Source organism: Giraffa tippelskirchi, chromosome 2, assembly GCF_054371585.1.
Source record: "Giraffa tippelskirchi isolate mGirTip1 chromosome 2, T2T-mGirTip1v1.2.pri, whole genome shotgun sequence".
NCBI lineage: Eukaryota > Metazoa > Chordata > Mammalia > Artiodactyla > Giraffidae > Giraffa > Giraffa tippelskirchi.
The window spans coordinates 228,260,288-228,280,394 of NC_137276.1; the positions used below are offsets into that span (position 1 = coordinate 228,260,288).

At 48.1% G+C, this 20,107-nt stretch overlaps 1 protein-coding gene across 5 annotated transcripts in view; it reads right to left on the reverse strand.

Moving 5' to 3' along the window:
* Positions 1-20,107, reverse strand: part of RUNX1 (RUNX family transcription factor 1) — a 273,518-nt gene that overhangs the window by 38,622 nt on the left and 214,789 nt on the right. For 4 of the 5 annotated variants that reach the window (XM_081558871.1, XM_081558865.1, XM_081558881.1 and 1 more), the window contains one exon: positions 4,834-5,025. The exons of the other annotated variant lie outside the window; for it this stretch is intronic. In XM_081558871.1, the coding sequence (XP_081414997.1) occupies positions 4,834-5,025 (192 nt within the window). The remainder of the gene's footprint in view (positions 1-4,833; positions 5,026-20,107) is intronic. 5 annotated transcript variants of the gene reach the window in all.

The following is a 20,107-nucleotide window of genomic DNA, read 5'->3' on the forward strand; positions in this document are numbered from 1 at the left end:
TCCCTTCTTCCCTCCCCCTCTTCCCCCACTTCCTTCTTACATTTATTTAAGTTTATTTATTCATGGGAACACCTGATCCAGGCTTGTTTTCTGTGTAAGATTCTGCTGTTGTAGACCTTGCCAGACTCTCAAAGTCTACTACACCTAGATAAGAGAGCTATGTTTGGATCACTCCCCTTTCATGTCCATAGCATGTCTTATAAGTTGATTTCTAGCACCCTGAATATTTTGCTCTGTGTAACCATGACCATTTGTAGATGGACACAGGAGAATGAATGACTGCCATCTCCAAGGTAATGCAACCGTTCCCGGCCCCCTACTTTGTGTTTGAACTTCTAGAATTGCTAGAGAAACAGAGAGAGAGAGAGAGAGAGAGAGAGAGGGCAGAGAAGAGAGATTGTGCATTTTATTTTACCCCCAAGGCTGGAAAGGGAATTTCTCTCTCCTCCTACAGAAAGTGAAAAGGTGTTTTTTTTTTTTTTTTTTCTTTTTCCTTTGGTCAATCCAGCTGACAAAGATTGACATAAGTAACCCAGTATAGCTGAGAAACAAAGTCAACTCTATCTCAAAAGCTACCCAGATAATATGTACCAAAAAATAGTGTTTCCACAGTAACTCTGGGTAAATCAATAGCAAAACAAAATAACTTGGAATACTAAAATTTAGGAGATGATTTAAAGAGGTCAAGCCCCGCCAGCCATATGAAAGTCTTAGAGCACCCACATTCCTGCAGGCTGCTCGGACGTTGCTGGGGTTTGGAGGTTAAGAAGGCCTTGGTCCCACTGAAACCTACAAGAGAGACTTTCACGCAGGAAGGCCTGGCAGTTGCCCCAATAAAGTGAATGGATGGCTGAGACGCCCTCTGCCTACCCACACATCTTCCCTTCACGCGTGCTGTGCTCAGAGAGTCATTATTCTGAGTTCAGCCTTCTTTTCCCCATCTTTAAAAACACACATGCCTCCAAAGCAGGAAATGTATTCAGGTGCCCACCCCTGAGTCCAGCCCTAACGGTTCATTATTATCAATACCTCACGATAATAGAACCCAGTCTAATCAGGACTGCCGAGTGAATGACCAGCCCAGCACTGCTCCCATCTCTCTGTGGGTGACGGGGGTTTTATTTGACACTGACCAGCCCTGTGTCTAAGTCCTTGATCCCAGGGTGGGAGCCTGGGAGAACCTGCCACCCACCAGCCCTGGTTTTGGAGCCAGCAAGAGTCTCCGTTTGAGTTCACTTCCAATCTTCGAGAATTCTGGCAATCGTTAACTCTGAGGTTCAGTTTCTCTGCCTGTAAACCACACCTACAGGACTGTAGGAATAACACAATGTATAAAAAAGGTCTGACTTGTACCAAAATATAACTGTTCCCATTAAAGAGTTAAGCCTTGTGCCTTGATGCTGACGGCAAGACAGACCAAAAACAAAACTTGGCTTCTTAAGTTTCTCTGGTTTTGACAGTTTTCTGCACCAGTAGATTTCACCCTGTCTCTGTTTTCCCCGAAAGGAGGGAGTTACTTACATGGCTTAAATGTGGTTTGTCATTTTTGGTAAATCAGGAGTGAGATTCTTAAAACTACTTGCTCGGGTTGCCTGAAGCCATCTCTAAGGGGAGGTGTGGCTGACGGCTGACGCAGTGGCAGCGGCTCGCTGTTTGTCTAGACTCTGCCTGGTCCATCTTTCAAAAAGAACGTGTGTCAAGTTTTCTTTCCTGTGACTGGGAAAGAAATCTAAAACTCGGCCGCATAAGTGCGTGATGATGTCCTGACTTGCTTAAACGTGCAGCCATGACCAAATGGCTTTCTATTTGATTTTAAGACCTTGGTAAAGTAGGAAGTTGAAATTAACCTCAGCCCTTGTATAGCTGAAACCTCAACAAATAAACAATGGTTTGGTGGCATGGCAACCTAGCCCCCGTTTCTATCTGTACCCTGCTTCAGATCATTTGAGGTGTCTATTTTGAGAGATTCGTAAGCACATCTGATTCTAGATAAATAGAGGCAGCATCCTAGATCTGTGATTTCGTACCGAAGGAGTTAAAGGGCCAGGCACGACCCTCCCATGAAGTCTGAGAAAGACCGGGTCCATCAGCCTATCGACCCGGGATCTCTCAGAGCCCCTAACTGCTGACGATTCCGCCAGGCTGAAAACATCCATCCATTGGTTCGGCACAGCTGTAAAACTGCTCTTGTTAATACTATGGGGATGTTTTTCTTCCAACTACTGCGGCCATTTCAAAGAGAGCCATAAACACATGCTGAATTTTTATACAAAGCATCTTCTTAAATATAATATAGAAGCTCTAGTGCTAAGCTGGGAAAATAACCATTTTCATACCCATCAAGAACAAAATGAAGGTTTTGGCTGAAAGAGACTTTACTGTAATTCCTGTTAACTTTCTAATTTCAGGGGAAAAAAAAAATCCCAAGGGTCTACTCGAAACAGGACGAAAGTAAAAAAGCATTAGATTTCTAATGGGAAAAAAGAAAGGAAAAGGAAAAGTCGTTTTACATAAAACTCTCCCAGATACTTATTTTTTAAAAGCTGTTCCTACAATTTTACAAGTGATGCCCTGAATGGCAAATCATATTTTGGAAAGAAAGGACATCGGTGACACAGTTAACACATTCTCTATAGAGTAGCAACTAAGACTCCAGGGCGCTCTCAAAGCAAGTTATTATTACTTAGAGGTTGCAGCAGTAAAAAAGTTTTTAAAAGGAACAAGAAAGGGGGTTAAACCTGATACTGTGCTAAGCATACAGTATTCCAATGAGCTGAGGAATGCCTGTCAGTGGCAATGCGTCCGACTGAGAGCTGCTGACGGCTGAGGATAAGAATTCAACACCCCACCCCCAGGCCCACCATTTTCTTTTCGGTAAAGAGAGTGTATCTGACCAGGAAGAGAAATCAGATCTGGTTCACTCTTCACCAAAACCGAAACCAAGCCAAACTCCTGGTGATGATTTCCACCAGCCCCCGTGTGGTTCAAGTCTCTACTGCCTTTCAAAATGCTTCATGATTTTGGTTTCAAGAGTAATAGAAAAAGGCACATCCCTTTATCAGCCCAGGAGTAGAAACGGTCAGTGACGGCGTGAGAGGATAAGAAAACAGAAGTCTCCCCTTGAATGTTACAAGTGGAATCCTGCAGATGACATGCGTGTAAACGGCCCTAAACACAAGATCCAGCCATCTCCTGAAGAATTTTATTCTATTTAGAAGAAAAGCAGCAATCCCCCCGCCCCACCAAGCCCATCTCACTTAATGTGCCATTTGATCTAATTTCTCATACACGCTTGCATTTTGGAACTTCAAAAAATCAATATGCATATTTTGAATAAGTATGCGATGATGAAGCACCAGGAAACTAATGGTTTCGTGGGACCTCTTCTTAAATACAGCTCAGAGGCGACTGGAGGTGAGAGGCAGCCCTCCCAAAGTCAACCTTGGGTTTCTGCTGTCCACCAAAGGACTAATCTACAGAAAGGCCCCTTAACAGCTGTCCACCTAGGATCATACATGAGGGGGATCTCTGGGAATTTTTCATGCAAATAAGAAAACTTTCCCCAGAGATATGAGTGTGACAGCGAATGGCATGGGCCATCAGGCTCTGCGGAAGATGATGGAATTCCCTTTTGAGAGCCCCACATGTGCTAATCCCAAAAGAAAGCTATGGGCTGGAAACCCTAAAGGACTTGGGATTCTTGCGCATCTCACAATAACAGCTCGGAACAGAGAGAACGCCCAGGAAACCTAAGTTCCGCTGTCCCAGAAGGGCAGGTGCACGTCCCCTGCTGGCCACCTGCCCCAGATGGGCCCCTTATCTTTTCCTGTGAGTCAAGCAAGCCTGCCCCTTTGAGAAAGGAATCTTACTGCAACCCTACCGTACACAGCTGTGTCCCTCATGCCCTGAGAAAAACCACTGCATTTCGGAAATTTGAAATGGTATCACAGAGCAAATAATCACTGACGTCAGTGCTTTCTGCAGTGTAAATGAACTCTGGGTATTATCTCATTTGGCACAGTGGGTTTTATGCAATTACTGTATTTTACAGTGTTTTTGCCGTTGCCAGCTAACCCCCATGGTGATGGGAGCAGGGAGAGTCCACCTTTTGGACTGACTGCAAATTCATTAGTTGCAATGAATACTCTGAATAGGATGGCGTCCAGACACTCCTATTTCCTTATATTTTCAAAAGGACGTTTATAAAATACACACCCCACAAATAATCGGGAAGGACGTGAAACGTCTTGACCTTCACCTGGCTTGATGCATGCCATGTGTGTCTTCAAGCCAAGTTAAGTGAGAGAATGGCATGGCCAGAGCTCCTGCTTAAGAAATTCCAGATATGACCTACATAGGGATATAAACATATCTGGATTTACAGGACTTCCCTGGTGGCTCAGCGGTAAAGGATCCGCCTGCCAATGCAGGAGACATGGGTTCAATCTCTGGGTTGGGAAGATCCCCTGGAGGAAGAGATGGCCACCCCACTCCAGGATTCTTGCCTGAAGAAATCCCCATGGACAGAGGAGCCTGGTGGGCGACAGTCCAGGGGGTTGCAAAGAGACGGACAGGACTGAGCGACTCAGCAACACCCTCTCTATATCCTCTGTAGCAGGGCCTTTCAGCCTGGGGGTCTTGTCACAATGCAGCTCTAACTCAGTAGCTCTGGGGTGGGCTGGGGGGTGGGGCGTGGGGTGGGGGGACACTCTGCTGTTAGTAAGCTCCCAGGCTGCTTACTGGTCCAGGGAAGTGGGGAGGAGAAGCCACGATGGGTCTGGGTGGGTTCTGCCCAAGGGCAAGGCGGCACGTGGGCTCCGTCCGGGTACTTACCCTGCATCTGACTCTGAGGCTGAGGGTTAAAGGCAGTGGAGTGGTTCAAGGAGGCCCGAGGGTTGGGTGTGGGGGCTGGGTGGTGTGGGCTGACCCTCATGGCCGTTCGCCGCAGCTGCTCCAGTTCACTGAGCCGCTCGGAAAAGGACAAGCTCCCGGGCTTGGTCTGATCATCTAGTTTCTGACGATGTCCTATTGCGGGGAGGGGGTGGGGAGGGGGAGAGGGAGGCAAGGAAGGAGGGAGGCAAGAGATCAGAAAATGTACACTGAGGATTTGCTAGAAGTCGGGTGTTTCTGGGTCTCCCCTCCCTCTCCCCTCACCACCCTCCCCACCACATGGCCTGCTGGAGACCTGCACATTCACAGGTACCCCTGGGGGTTCGGGCCCAGCAGATGGGGGACCCCTTTCATCATATTGCTCATGGGGCGCTCCTTCGGTCTGGCCCCGGGCGCCCACCTTGACCCTCTGCACCCATCTGCACGGGGCAGAAGGCAGAGGGCACGCTGGGCTTGGTGGCAGAGGTGGTGGATGGTGGGAGAAGGGGGAAAGGGGCATGTCGTTGGCACTTGCTTGGCTCTGCACTGTGGGCTGGAGAAGGAGCCCCAACAGCTTGCCCCCCACCACACACCCAAGCCCGGCTGGTTTCGGAGCAGCGAAGTAGGCCCTGGAGCTTAGCAGCGCACCCCTGCCAACAGGAAATGAGGTGTGGCTGCAAACCACAGCCCCGGGAGGTCAGATTTCCTGTTAAGTGCGGGGCAAGGGCCCCTTCTCCGCTCCTCACCAGCTCTCCGAGAGCATCCTCTCCTCCCTGGAGCCGATTTCCCCGGGCTCGGCCTCCACGGGTCCAAGATTCGCAGCAGCCCAGGGCCGCTGGAGCCCAGAGTGGGCTGCCAGCAGAGTGGAGGCACTTCCCCTGTGTGTGGGGGGCTCTGGAAATCCAAGGCGGGGAGGGGGACCCTCAGCACCTTGGGAGCCAGCAAGTGTCCTCGCCTGGCTGACTCCTCGTCAAAGTCAGTGTCACCAGGATGCGAGCAGAAACCCTTCACTAGAGAAGGGCCAGGAGGGTTGGGCTTCCTCTTTCCTCCCTTAGTTCTTCATCAAAATGGCTTTTTAAAAAATGTATTTACTTTCTGACTGCACTTCGGGGCTTGTGGGATCCTAGTTCCCTGACCAGGGATTGAACCCGTGCCCCCTGCAGTGGAACGGCAGAGTCTTAACATCTGGATGGCCTTGGGAGTCCCCACAATGTCTTTAAGGCAGAGCTGAGGCTCCCAGGTACCCATGTAGCCACAAGGGTTAGAGGGGTGGGGCTGGGCTTGGCCAATTCATTGGAAGAAAGAGCCACTGACCAATTTCGCAACTCACCTCCCCCCTCTCCGTCGTCAAGGGACCTCAAAACAAGACTGGGGAGCAGCCCCCTTTGCCGGCACACTAGTGGCCTTCCCCATGCCCAACCCCTCCTCAGTGAGAAAGATGATCCCTGGATTCCAGGACCACCCCCACCCCCGGCCCGGGGTGGTAGTGGAGTTGGGAGAAGTACATTTTAGCCCAGCTCCCAATGGCTACAATTATAAAATTAAATTTTATAACTTGTATTATGGTTCCAAATCTCTGTGGTTTGCTGTTTCTTCCTGCTGCCAGGCCCCTTGGCACAGCTGATGCTGTCTCAAATTCCAGACCAGAAAAAGGACCCACTATACTGCAGTGATTTTATCACGAGCAAGACCTCTTTGGCTCCGAGATGAGGAAAAATACTTAAGCATAATATTTGTGTAGTTCAAATGCAATGCTCCCTCTTTTCATGTGTCACCAAGGCAAATCTGGTCTCTGATTCAGCCCCTGCAGCCCACAGCACTCGGCCTGAACCAGGCAGCCCGAGTCACATGGGCCCAGCACACATGCAAGGCCTTTTACCCTCTAAGTATTTTAAGCACTGGCCTTGTCAGTGAAAGGCCACAGGGCCAGCTCCCGGAACAACCCCTGCCACCCCTTTTCCTCAGAGGGATGAAAACAATCTTTTTCTAGAACCTTCTATGTCAGTCCATCATGGAGTCGTTCATGGTCTCTGGATGGAGTATCTCTGGATGGTCTCTTGACTCCTCCCTCCTCTTATCTCTGTGACACATTCTTAGCTTCCTGATGGTCTGACTGAAAAATCTTGACGTTTTCTTGCAGAGGAGCAAACGATACCAACTCAAAGGTCATCCCAAGCATATTAGTATGGTCCTTTCCATGCCTACCACCACCTAGTGCCTGGAGTTAGGAGTCAAGGCAAGAAGAAGGCAGGACACATACTTCTGGAAAGTTCTACTGCCTCAGAAAGAATGCCAGTTGCCATAGGGGTGGTGTAGAGGCTTCTAGCAGGTTTTGTACCCATTTCAAAACTGCACATTCCTTGGGCACCCAGTGGTGTTTTTGAAGAACAGCGTGTCAAGGACAGCAGGTGATCCAGGAGAATGATGTGTACCCGATCATTCTGAACACATGCATCTGGTGTTTTGGAGCCTCCGGCCAGCCTTTCAAGAGAGGCCTTTGGTTGTGTCTACCTCACTCCCCAAGCTTAGGGAACACGTGCTACCCAGAAACTAAACAGGAATAAGTCACTACTGTGGCCGGGCAAAACGCAAGACTGATTTTTTTTTTTTTTAACGAGACCCCTTCTCATCACCCTATGCTTGAAAAAGAAAGTTTCAACGTGTGAGCAGTTTTTGCACCAGCTGACACCTGCCAAAATCTCAGTCATTTACAGAGATTAACTGATGACTGTCTGCTTCAGCAGGAATGTTTGGGCATAGCTCTCAGAGAAAACAATTCCTCACTCTAAGCTCTGTTCTAAGCCCTGAGAGTCTCAGGGCTGAGTTTAATGCCGGAGGAGGGGTGAGAGTTCACCCCACAGCCTCCCTGCGTGTGATCCTGGAGTAAGAGCGGTATTACCCTCCTGGGGACCCTGAGACCCTCTGCCCCACTCGAGCTGGAGAGCTGGAACACCAAGACGCGGGGGAGATGAAAAGCATTATAGTAAAGGTGTGGCTCTGATGCGTTCAGAAGCTAGATCAAAGGAAGACCTAATTCTTCTTTTCTGAAACCATCAGATTTCATGTGCCAAAGAGCAATATTTTTTTTTTTTGCATGAAATATAGAAGCTTCCGATATAAACTTAAAGCTGGAGAAAATGAATGCTTTTTCTGTCTCCAGTTTCCTGTATCTGTGTGCAATTAAGATGTCAGTTTGCTCCCTGAATTTTAAATACAGGAGTATGGAGAATGTCCACTATCAAATTCACTTTTCTTCTTTCTTACTGTCTACTGGGCTTTTGAGGGCAACAGGGAATTCAACCCTGGATCAAACCTTCTGGTAGAAATTATGTGATGCAGCCTCGAACACATGCATGTTGGCAGCCTGGATTTTTTGGACACGTTGGCAGTCAACTGTGAATGTTTACAAGGTGGTCCTGAACACAGTCACAACCTCAAGATGTCATACAGGGTCATCTGATCCTAAATTATGTTTCTCTATTACTATTTTCACATTTTTTAAAAAAGTACTTGATTAGAATTTTATATATATGCAAAACTATACAAAGCCAAAAGAACCACCACCAAAAAGAATAAAAACTAATTCATCTCATCTGCTAAATTTTACTTCTTCATTCCAAAGACATACATCCTGCAATCTTCTGGAATGGGTGCCCACTGGGCATCCCTAAATGTTAGGATATTTGTGATGGATAATGAGACCAGCTTTTAGTTTTCTGCTGTTGAAAACAAGGCTGAGTGGGTATGCATATTTCACTTGACAACTGAAGTCCCCTTTTCAGAAAACCTTTGTTGATCTGTGGCTCAAAGTAACTGAAATACAATATAGATCATCCTCGAATTATGATGGCTAATGTCCCAATAAATCCATCCTACACTGAAAATATCATAGGCTGAAAATGCATTTAAAACACCTAACCCACCAAACATCCTAGCCTACCTTAAACGTTGTCAGCACATTAGCCTAGAGTTGGGCAAAATCGTCTAACACAAAACCTGTTTCATAATCAAGGGCTGATCATCTCAAGTCATTTATTGAATACTGTGCATAATGAAACTGAAAAACAGAACTGTCGTCTGAATACAGACGGTTGCAAGTTTCTGTTGTTGATCCCTAAGAGGTCGTGGCTGATCACACAAGGGGCTCACCACGCATCGCGAGCCCGGGAAAAGATCAAAGTTCACAATTCAAAGTATGGTTTCTACTGAGTATGCATCACATCATTGTAAGAATAAATTCTAAGTAGAACCATTCTAAGTCAGGGACAGTCTGTATACAATCATCTATGGGAGAAAATGGATAAGACTAGGTTGTCACCTTTTCTTGTCAAGTTCTGTGTAGGGAGAATCATTTTCTGACAGTAAACATGTAAGTCCATGTTTCTGATATGAGTTTACTGGTTTTCTTGATAGATTCTCAGCAGAAAAATTAGAAAAGGCATGTACTCAAGGCACTGTCAACATGAGCAGCTGAGAAAAACTGATGCAAAACGATAAGACCAAAAAGACATCTATCTATATACGCGTGTGCATACACATCTCCAGCTGTTCTGGTGGCTCAGCAGTAAAGAATCTGCCTACAAGGCAGGAGATGCGGGTTTGATCCCTGGGTCGGGAGGATCCCCTGGAAAAGCAAATGGTAACCCACTTCAGTATTCTTGCCTGAGAAATTCCATGGACAGAGGAGCATGGTGGGCTACAGTCCACAGGGTCAAAAGAGCAGGACACAACTTAGTGACTAAAACCACCCATGCATATCTGTCTCCCTCCATTCGTCCATCTATCTCATTGTGATTCTTCTAAAAGGGTCTATCTTTTTCAAAAGATGTTTGCCAATCAATCTGATGCTAATGACAATATCTGGATATAAAAACATCAATATTTCCTTCTTTAATATGCTATCCTTTATGGACCAGGGGAAGGAAACTGACGAGGACAGAAGATAGCTCCTTTTCCCTGGTATAACATTCTAACTTCTGGGCTGCAGAGTCGACAAAGTCACTGGGACTTTAAAGCAATGATTCTCAATGTGGATGTGATCCTTCCTCAAAGCCCCTTGTAGGTGGTGAAGTAAACCTTTCTAACTGCAAACTTATCCATCTGCTGGCTAATGAAACGCTGGGAAATATTGTCCCATATTGTGTATAGGTTATATATACACAGATTTATATATATAATTATATAATAATGCATAGATTGTATATACATTATATACACAATACTTAATGTGATATAAAACATATACTGAGATACGTTACTATATTAGAATACATACTATCAGTTCAGTTCAGTTCAGTCACTCAGTTGTGTCCAACTTGTTGCAACCCTATGGACCGCAGCATGCCAGGCCTCCCTGTCCATCGCCAGCTCCTGGAGTTTACTCAAATTCATGTCCATCGAGTTGGTGATGCCACCCAGCCATCTCATCCTCTATTGTCCCCTTCTCCTCCTGCCTTCAATCTTTCCCAGCATCAGGATCTTTTCAAATGAGTCATACTATAATACATGTTTATATATCACCCAATGGTACATATATGCGGGTAGCCTAACTTTGGCGTGCTGCAGTTCACGCGGTCGCAGGGAGTCAGACACGACTGAGTGGCTGAACAACAACAAGCCCAACTTTCCCTCCACCTCCTCCCATACCATTAAGCTTAGAGAACAATGCAAGGCTGAAGTCCTTCTGAACTGAAAGGCTAGAGGAATTAGCTTCATTTTTAAACCCCTACATGGGAGTGAGGTTCAGAGAGGTTATGTCATTTACCCAATCTCACACAGCCAGCCAGACAAATGGCAGGTCTGAAAACACACCCACTCCCTCAACCTTCCCCCCGCCCCCCACCTCACACTCCATGCACCTAGAAATCCCCATTTCCCTGACTCCCATGTGATCAGAGCCACAGTGTCCTGTGGCTGTCTGTCACAGGGGCCCTGGGCACTTGTGCGACGTGCACCCTCTGCCTTGACCATCCCACTTCTGTTCCCGGCTTGTCCTTAGAACAGAAGACAGCCAGAGCTGTGAGGGGGACCCCTCCCAGAGAGCTGGGTCTCACACATCTGCACGGGCATCAGAGTCCCCTGATGTCCTGGCAGGTCTGGGGGCGGGGCTGGCAAGTTCAGAAGAAGGTCCGGGTGATGCAGAGGCTGCTGATCCAGCAGCGCCTGGGGGTACCCGGGGAGGGACGGTGAGCGTCAGCCACTCCTCTCCGCTGTGCACATATTTCCAACCTGCTGCTCATCTGTCGTGGGCTGGAAACTAAAACACCAAATCTACCAGAACCGTGTTTAGACTACGTGTCCATGGACACTGAGTGATGGCCTTGTTTTGGTGATAACTATTTTGTGGTCTTTAAAAACCTTTTTTTTTTTTTTTTAAGATTCTTCAGTGTGCCGTACAGAGTGCCTGAAAACAGGAAAACTCTGCCTGCAGATGCTGTGACTCTCTCTCTCCCACCATCCTGGAGAGGACCTCCTGAGTCACTGTTGAAATCATCAGGAGGATCTGGGAGGGGACCCCAGAATTCTCAAATAGGAAATGACTTCGGCCCTGTTGTCTAAGGAAAGACGTCAGTTCAGTTCAGTTCAGTCGCTCAGTTGTGTCCAACTCTTTGCGACCCCATGAATCGCAGCACGCCAGGCCTCTCTGTCCATCACCAACTCCCGGAGTCCACCCAAACCCATGTCCATCGAGTCGGTGATGCCATCCAGCCATCTCATCCTCTGTCATCCCCTTCTCCTCCTGTCCTCAATCCTTCCCAGAATCAGGGTCTTTTCCAATGAGTCAAGTCTTCACATCAGGTGGCCAAAGTATTGGAGTTTCAGCTTCAACAAACCCTTCCAATGAACACCCAGGGCTGGTCTCCTTTAGGATGGACTAGTTGGATCTCCTTGCAGTCCAAGGGACTCTCAAGAGTCTTCTCCGACACCACAGTTCAGAAGCATCAATTCTTCGGCGCTCAGCTTTCCTCACCATCCAACTCTCACATCCATATATGACCACTGGAAAAACCATAGCCTTGACTAGATGGACCTTTGTTGGGAAAGTAATGTCTCTGCTTTTAAATATGCTATCTAGGTTGGTCATAACCTTCTTTCCAAGGAATAATCATCTTTTAATTTCATGGCTGCAATCACCATCTGCAGTGATTTTGGAGCCCCAAAAAATAAAGTATGACACTGTTTCCCCATCTATTTCCCATGAAGTGATGGGACCAGATCCCATGATCTTAGTTTTCTGAATGTTGAGCTTTAAGCCAACTTTTTCACTCTCCTCTTTCACTTTCATCAAGAGGCTTTTTAGTTCCTCTTCACTTTCTGCCATAAGGGTGGTGTCATCTGCATATCTGAGGTTATTGATATTTCTCCCGGCAGTCTTGATTCCAGCTTGTGCTTCTTCCAGCCCAGCGTTTAGGGAATAGCAGAAAAGGGCTAAGTGGATCCTACGGGTCCTTCCCAGAAACGCAGGGGTTATGACCTCGGAGCCCCTACAAGGATGGGGGTGTTCGTGTGCTGTGCTGTGCTTGGTCGCTCAGTCGTGTCCGACTCTTTGCGACCCCATGGACTGTAGCAGGCTCCTCTGTCCATGGGATTCTCCAGGCAAGAATACTGCAGTGGGCTATCATGCCCTTGTCCAGGGGATCTTCCCAACCCAGGGATCGAACCCAGGTCTCCCGCATTGCCGGCAGATTCTTTACTGTCTGAGCCACCAGGGAAGCCCAGGAACACTGGAGTGGGCTTCAGTGGAGAAGGCTTCCCTTCTCCAGGAGATCTTCCAGGCCCAGGAATCGAACCAGGAATCCTGCATTGCAGGCAGATTTTTTTTTTTTACCAGCTGAGCTACCAGGAAAGCCCAGGGGTATTCATACTGAGGCTTCAATCCCTCTCCCTGAGAGAAACAGCATGGCACCAGTGAAATGGGACTGCCAGTCTGGATGTTAATAACTCTCCATCCTAAATCTGCTTTTCCACCCAACTTTCTTGTGGACAAGAGCAAGTCTCTTCATCGCTCAGCCTCCTTACCTGGAAGCCTGGAATTAAAGGACTAAGACGGATTACTTGCAAGGGGCTCTGAAAGCATTCACAGCAATTACATCTGCAGTGATTCAACTCTGCCGGATCCTGTTCGACGACTTAAGCAGGGGCTCTCTTGAACAACTTCACGTGACGTTAGGACTCTCAAGAGTTTGCTTTCTGTCTCTTTTTCAGGCAGATCCCTGGCCTTTGGGAGCCATCAGGCTGGTCTTTAGAACCCTAACTCAAAAACAGGGGTCTCTCCTGCCTGCCCTCCTCCTGGGTGCTCTGATGACTGGCAGCTTTGCACAAGGCATCCTGAAAACTCACACATCACCCCGTGCCTCCTGCTGTTTCAGCCGTGGCCCTCTGAATAGTTATGAGCGACCTTAGACATCAGTTTTCACAGATCCTTTCCTGCTTTCCCCTGGAGCCTTCACTGAGCGTTTCCTAGGATCTACCAGCCAGGACATCCCTTTCTGTTTCCACCCCTTCCCCACGACGGCCCAAAGGCTGCATCTGGAGGGAATGGGCCATTCAAATCACCTTAAAAACCTGCTAACAGGTTGTCAAGGGCTGCAGTTGGGGGGAAAAAAAAAACCGAAAAAAACACTCTGCTGAACCTTAATCTAGGGTGTCATCTTCCTGCTTCCCTCATTGGTTAGAAAACAATGGTACTTTTCAGTGCCCTGGCCACTCCCTCCCGTCAGCAGTCAGAGGAATGTAAGGCTGAGATTAACGCCTGTCGTCCCACGTGTGCAGCTGTCCAGCCCCCTCACCCACGCGCCTGGTACACGGCTTCTCTTCCCTTCATGCGTGAGTCTTCTAAATCACACGGAGCCGGTGCGGAGAAGCCACCAGGGTGCCACCGCTTCCTAGGCCATGGGTTTCTACCGACTGATTCTAGAGATGTGAGGTTTACGCCGGAGGACCACCAACAGGGACCATGATGGCGATGGTTGAGAGGAGCTTTGGTTCTCTTGCAGGTCGTCGTTATTCAGTCGCTCAGTTGTGTCTGACCCTTTGTGACCCCTTGGACTGCAGCACACCAGGCCTCCCTGTCCATCACCATCTCCCAGAGCTTGCTCAAACTCATGTCCATTGAGTCGGTGATGCCATCCAACCATCTCATCCTCTGTCGTCCCCTTCCACTCCTGCCCTCAATCTTTCCCAGCATCAGGGTCTTTTCCCATGAGTCAGTTCTTTGCATCAGGTGGCCAAACCATTGGAGCTCCAGCTTCAGCATCCGTCCTCCCAACGGATATACAGGGTTGATTTCCTTTAGGATGGACTGATTGGATCTCCTTGCAGTCCAAGGGACTCTCCAGAGTCTTCTCCAACACCACAGTTGAAAAGCATCAATTCTTCGGCACTCAGCCTTCTTTATGGTTCAACTCTTACACCTGTAACTGCTAAAACCATGGCTTTGACTAGACGAGCCTTTGTTGGCAAAGTGATGTCTCTGCTTTTTAATATGCTGTCTAGGTTGGTCATGTGGCTCCTTGGCTCAGACGGTAAAGCATCTGCCTGAGATGTGGGAGACCTGGGTTCAATCCCTGGGTCAGGAAGATCCCCTGGAGAAGGAAATGGCAACCCACTCCAGTACTCTTGCCTGGAAAATTCCATGGACTGAGGAGCCTGGTAGGCTACAGTCCATGGGGTTGCAAAGAGTCAGACATGACTGAGCGACTTTCTTTTCACTTTTCACTTCTAGGTTGGTCATAGCTTTTCTTGCAAGGAACAAGCGTCTTTTAATTACATGGCTGCAGTCATCTTCCGCCCTGATTTTGGGGCCCAAGAAAATAAAGTCTGTCACTGTTTCCAGGTAAGCGAGTAAGCCCTGAGTCTGCGTGTCTGGGAGGCTTGTCTATTCTGGGTCTTCCCAACCATGGTCCTATACTGGCCCCTCACACGGCATAACGCGCATGCTTTAGAGGTCAGGTTGGCTTTTGCTAAGCCTACTTTCTAGACTAGAAGGCAGACAGTCTGAATTCCCTGCTTTGCTCCAGCCACACGGGCCACCTTGTCACTGCTCCTATATGCCTGCCTCAGGGCCTTTGCACCTGCTGTTTCTGCTGCTCAGGACACCTAGTCTCCAGATATGCTTAAGTTTCATCTTCTCCCTGAGGAATTCCTGAACACCCTGGGTTAAGCTGCACCAGCTGCATAAGCTGCATCAGCCTGGCCAGTTCCACACGCTTTATCTTTGGTTTTCTCCATAGCACTTATTAATGTTATTTATAGTCTGTCTCTGCCCACTAGACCACAAGCTCTATGAGCCCGAGACTTTGTCCCTTTTCTTCACAGCTGTATCCCCAGTGTACAGAAGAGTACCCAGCACACAGTAGGCTCACTGAGTGTTCACTGATTGACTGACTGAGATTGGCTGAATGCTGGTGTGCAACTAACTGTCCTCATTAGACTGTGGGAAACTAGGATTATTCAGGGCAAAGGAAATTTGAAGTATAGTTTTTAGCTGAAATGGAACTGTAGAGGGCTCAGAAAAACTACTTAGGGAGGAAAAATATCACCACGGAACATAGAGAGTTTTGTGTGGAGAGCTGTCTTATTGGAAGTTAAACAGTCTGTAAAACTTGTCTTTTCTATTTTTTTCCTTCATTACATAAAAAGATAAAAAGAATGGATAAAAGGCCTTTTGTGTGGAGCTGAGTGTAGTACCCTCACATAAGCGAGGCACTGCCAGAGCTTCCTTGTGTTTTTGGAGAGTATCCGCCCCCCCAACATACACAGTCAGACACACACAGTGTCTCATGTCCCTAGACACAGGCTAAGACACAACTGCTAGAGCAAAGCCTGAAAGGAAAGGTCTGGAAAGTGGAGAGTGAAGCCGGCTATGACCACGGCAAGAACAACAACTAACCCAGACTTGAGGCCAAAGGGCTGCACACGCCTGCCCCCTCCATCCCCCACTGAACCGTGCCCTCAAAATTCACAGGACAAAAACGCGAAGCAAAACGGGGTTCTCTGAAGTGCCAGGCTCACAGTGACAGGCAGTGGGGTTCTTAGCTCATCCCCACGAGCTTTCAGAGACCCAAGGCCCCCTGAAAGCAGAGGAGTCAGAACGGGTAGTCATCAGTCACCATGGTTACCCCCTGTTTCTGTCTGGTGACTAAGGAGGTAATTGCAGCTTAGGCTGGGGGACCCGCCTGGTTGCTTGTGCTCCTGACCAGAGGTAGCCCTCTGCAGGGGCGGGGCAGGCAACCGCCACGGACGGGTGCAGACAGCTCACGAGTTCGAGATTCTTTCTCCTCTGCAAGCTTGTGATTCCAAGTATTGTCAGCCTGTCCTCGGGGAAGGGGCGGTCTCAAGAAAACCCCGTGAATGGGTAAGAAAAAGTAACCCCAGGGTGGTACCTGTGAGTTTGTGGATCCATTAATCTGAGGGGCTCCTCCCCACAAGGACAGGCTCTGCGAGTGGGAGGTGGCTTTGGAAGGATGTGTTTTGGTGGTGAAGCAGGGGTCAAGTTGAGAGGCGGGGATCAACTTGAGAGGCATTAACCTGGCTGTGGAGTCCAAGCCTCAGTAGTATTAGCCCCAGAGAAGACAGGCCGGCTTCTTAGAGGAAGGAGAACACCGTCCCAGAAGTCCATAGGCTCCAGCTGCTGCGTCCAGCTGCCTGGGTGATGCTGGTCTCTCACAAGCCTTCTGACACCCCTGCAGGTCTCCACTCCCCTCCAAGACCTGCACACACTATGCACAAAAGGCAGAGGGCCCCGGCCTATTCAGACAGGGCTGCGGTAAGCTGAGGGCCCTGGAAGTTGGATGGTGTGCCCCAGTCAATGCTGGGTGAATGAATGAATGATGAATGATGAATAAATGCATTCAAGAATAAACAAATAGATGTCCAGCCCCCTTCCCGGACTAGACCTGCTCAGGGACGTACATCCTACAGCAGTAAGGAAAATTCAAAGGGTAAGGAAAAATCGCCTCTCATTGCTAAAAGCTCTCCTGTGGGTCCCTGGTGAATGTGGGGTGGGTGAGGGCTTTCCCAGCAGCAGGGGAGGGGCGGGAGCGAACAGCATCTGATTCCTGTCTTCTCTCATGTCACAAATGTCCACTGACTTCTGGGCTGGCCTCACGGCAGCAGGAGGCCAAAAGGCCAACTCAAAGCCCTCGCCCAAGTCCTTTAATAGATAGCCGAGCAGGTGCAAAAGGACAGTGGCCCTCTGACCACTCACTGAGCATATGCTCTTAAGAAAGCCAATAGTAACCAGCAGTCGTTTGCAACCTGTCCTTATCCCTACCTCATGCCATCCAGAGAAAAAGCTGGCAAGTTATTTTGGGGATACGGCCTCACTCAGGCTAAGTTATTAGCCACTGTTGCCCACACACAGCTGAGAAATAGCATCGGCGGGGGGACGGGGGTCCTCTCCCTTCAGCTACTTGAAAGGGAGGTGGCTCTTTGTCCGGGACCCCCCAAGAGGTGCCACACCATGACATAAACGCTGGTCCTGTGCTTGCCAGGCAATCTTGGGAGGTAAAGTTCTATTTATCCCAAGACACAAGTGCCCCCTCTTCACCCCGAGGACCCCATCTGAGCCAGTGGCTGGAGGGAAGGACAAGAAGGGTGTCGAACTTCCCTCTAAAACCCTTGCACCATTCTCCCGTCCGAATCTTTTCCAGACTGGACAGCAGCAAACAACAGGCCTTCCTCCTTCTGTCTTCACCTGGGGACTCTGTCTCTGCAAGGCTGACTCTCGCGGGACCAGCTTCCCCACTCTCCTCTACTACCAACGCCAACAGGAGAACCGACTTTCCGACGGGCGTTTTGAACCTTCTCTCCTTTTAACTCCATCCACAGTTCCCTCTTCTGTGCGAACACTCTGGTATGTGAAAGCACAGCCTCCACTGGGTGAGGGTGCCCTCGTAAACTGCAGGTTACTCCCCGTCTTTTCTCAGCCAGAGGGGGGCCCCCTCCTCACTCTCTTCTGGGTCTCTTCCCCACCCCCAGCTTTTTTTTTTTTTCTTTTTCTGAAACCACTTCTGCTTCCTTCATTTTCTCTGCAGCTGTGGTGGAGAGATATAGTAAAGCTACTGTATAGGATTTTGAAAGCAGGGCCTCTGAGAGCCTTCCAAGCCCCATACAAGCCGGTTATTCTCTGGCTTGTTTTCTTTGGCTTCAGGTTAGTAACACAGAATGAGTCAAACAGTATTAACTTTCAATAGGGAAGTGGTGTGGTCAACCCAAGCTGTTTGCGGCTAGATGGTGCAGATAGGTAAGGCAGGTAGTGAAGAACAACCCATAAGGCTGCGAAGAGGCAAAGGAGGGGAAGGCAGCCTCGCTCAGAAACATCCAACAATTCGGTCAACAGGACTCAAACCATCTTTTTTTTAAGTTGGCTGAGGAATGAACCCCGAGGTCTCTGGCCGGCCAGCTTCCGGAATTTGGCCAGGTTGGGGCTCTGTAGCTTGCACAATCGAGCACTCTGTGGGTAGAAGGATGACTTTTTTTTTCCCTTTTCTTTCTTTTTCTTTTTTTTAAATGATGCCAAAGTCATAGGAAATTGAGTTAGGATAATTTCCCCTCCTTAGGGCCTGTCACTCCGGGTGGACCTTTATCCATTTCTTCTCCCGGCTTGGGCTGTGAGTGGCTGTGCCCTCCACCTGGTCCTTGCCCATCTTCTCAGCCCTGAACCTGGCTCAGGTTGGTGGGCTGGCTGCAAACCTGGGCTCTCTTCCAGGCCAGGTGACCCACCGGGGGAATGCCCTTGCTTCTACAGACACCAACTCTTGCTTTTAGAAGCTGATAAGGATCTTCAAACCATCCGATCCTCTCTGATCCTCTCAGTCTTGTTCGGCAGGTGAGGAAACCGAGGCTCTGAGAGGGGATGGGGGCTGCTGAGCTCTGCAGAGCCAACCGGGGCCCAGGATCTGCAATCTTTTCACGCGGCCACCTCTCCCTTACCCGGGGCTCAGGATTGCTCTTATGGCTCAACAGAACGGCTCCGAGAATGGCCCAGCCCTTGAGACTCAAATTTCAGCAGTTCCAGGTTTCTTTCTCCCTGCCCTCAGCTACTTATTTATTTTGAGACCGGCTGAATCACCCACAGAATAGAGCTAGTTTCTCCTCCCAGCTGGCTCCAACAGCATGTCAGTGAAGGAACAGGATGGCAAGCCAGCCTCTGGAGCCTTGCAAGGTTCTCACCTCGGAGCAGCTGCAGGTTTTGACTCCTCCTGGGCAACTGGCAGGAAGGCTCAAGGGTGTAATATTTCACCTCCCTGCAATCTAATCCCCAAATCTCAGGCGAGCAGCATATATAAAAAGCCATGGGTGGAAAAAAAAAGGAACAAGGACTCGGCAAGCTACACTACAATCTCTGCAACTCTTCCTAAGCCTTTCATGGAAAGAAAATGAAATAACACAGCCAGAGAGGAAGAACTGCATTTTGTTTTGGAAAAGAAATAGATATTAAAATTAAACTCAGTTCTCTTAACTGTGAAGTTTGCCTTTTGTTTGTTTCCAAAATGCCTACAGGGTGTGTAACAGTAGGAAAGGAAATATTAAGATATTCTGATGGCAAAAAGTAAAGCTTCTAAAAGTATGGATTCACAGTGGGGCTGATTTTAATGCCTTTATTTTTTATCCTATGGTTTTTCTTCTTATCAATCCTAGAAGACAGCATGAGATGAAATGTACCTTCAAGAAGCCAAATAATTATTTTATTTTAGATCCCTGAGATTTTTGTATAATATACACAGCAATAATAACATTTCCTATGCTTTTCTGTTATCTAATGATGTATTTATAGATATCTGATAGACTGATAGATTACCTGACAGACTGTTTACAAAGCACTTGGATATTTATCATCTCAATTCATGTAAAGCAATCTTCTGCATTAGAGCTATTATAATTATTTCCACCTTATGGATGACTCAATGGAAGCTTCTAGATGCTAAGCGTCTTGGCAGATCACACAGCAGCATATTCAGTTAAGAAACAACTACATTTTGATAAAATCTTTGTTTGGGAAAAGAGACAAAGGAAGCAGGGCAATATGGTGAACCTGGTTTGGCTTCTGTGAGGAGAAAATTGGTGAAGTATTGCAGTATTTCTGCAGTATTTGGGGTTAAAATAGTACTTTATTGCAGTATTTGGGCTGGAAGGAAAAAGACAAAAAAGCCCTTACTGTACTGTATCCTGAGAGTTCAATCTGCAATGACTAAAAACCAAAAACAAAAACAAAACTTGGCAATGGCAAGTATCT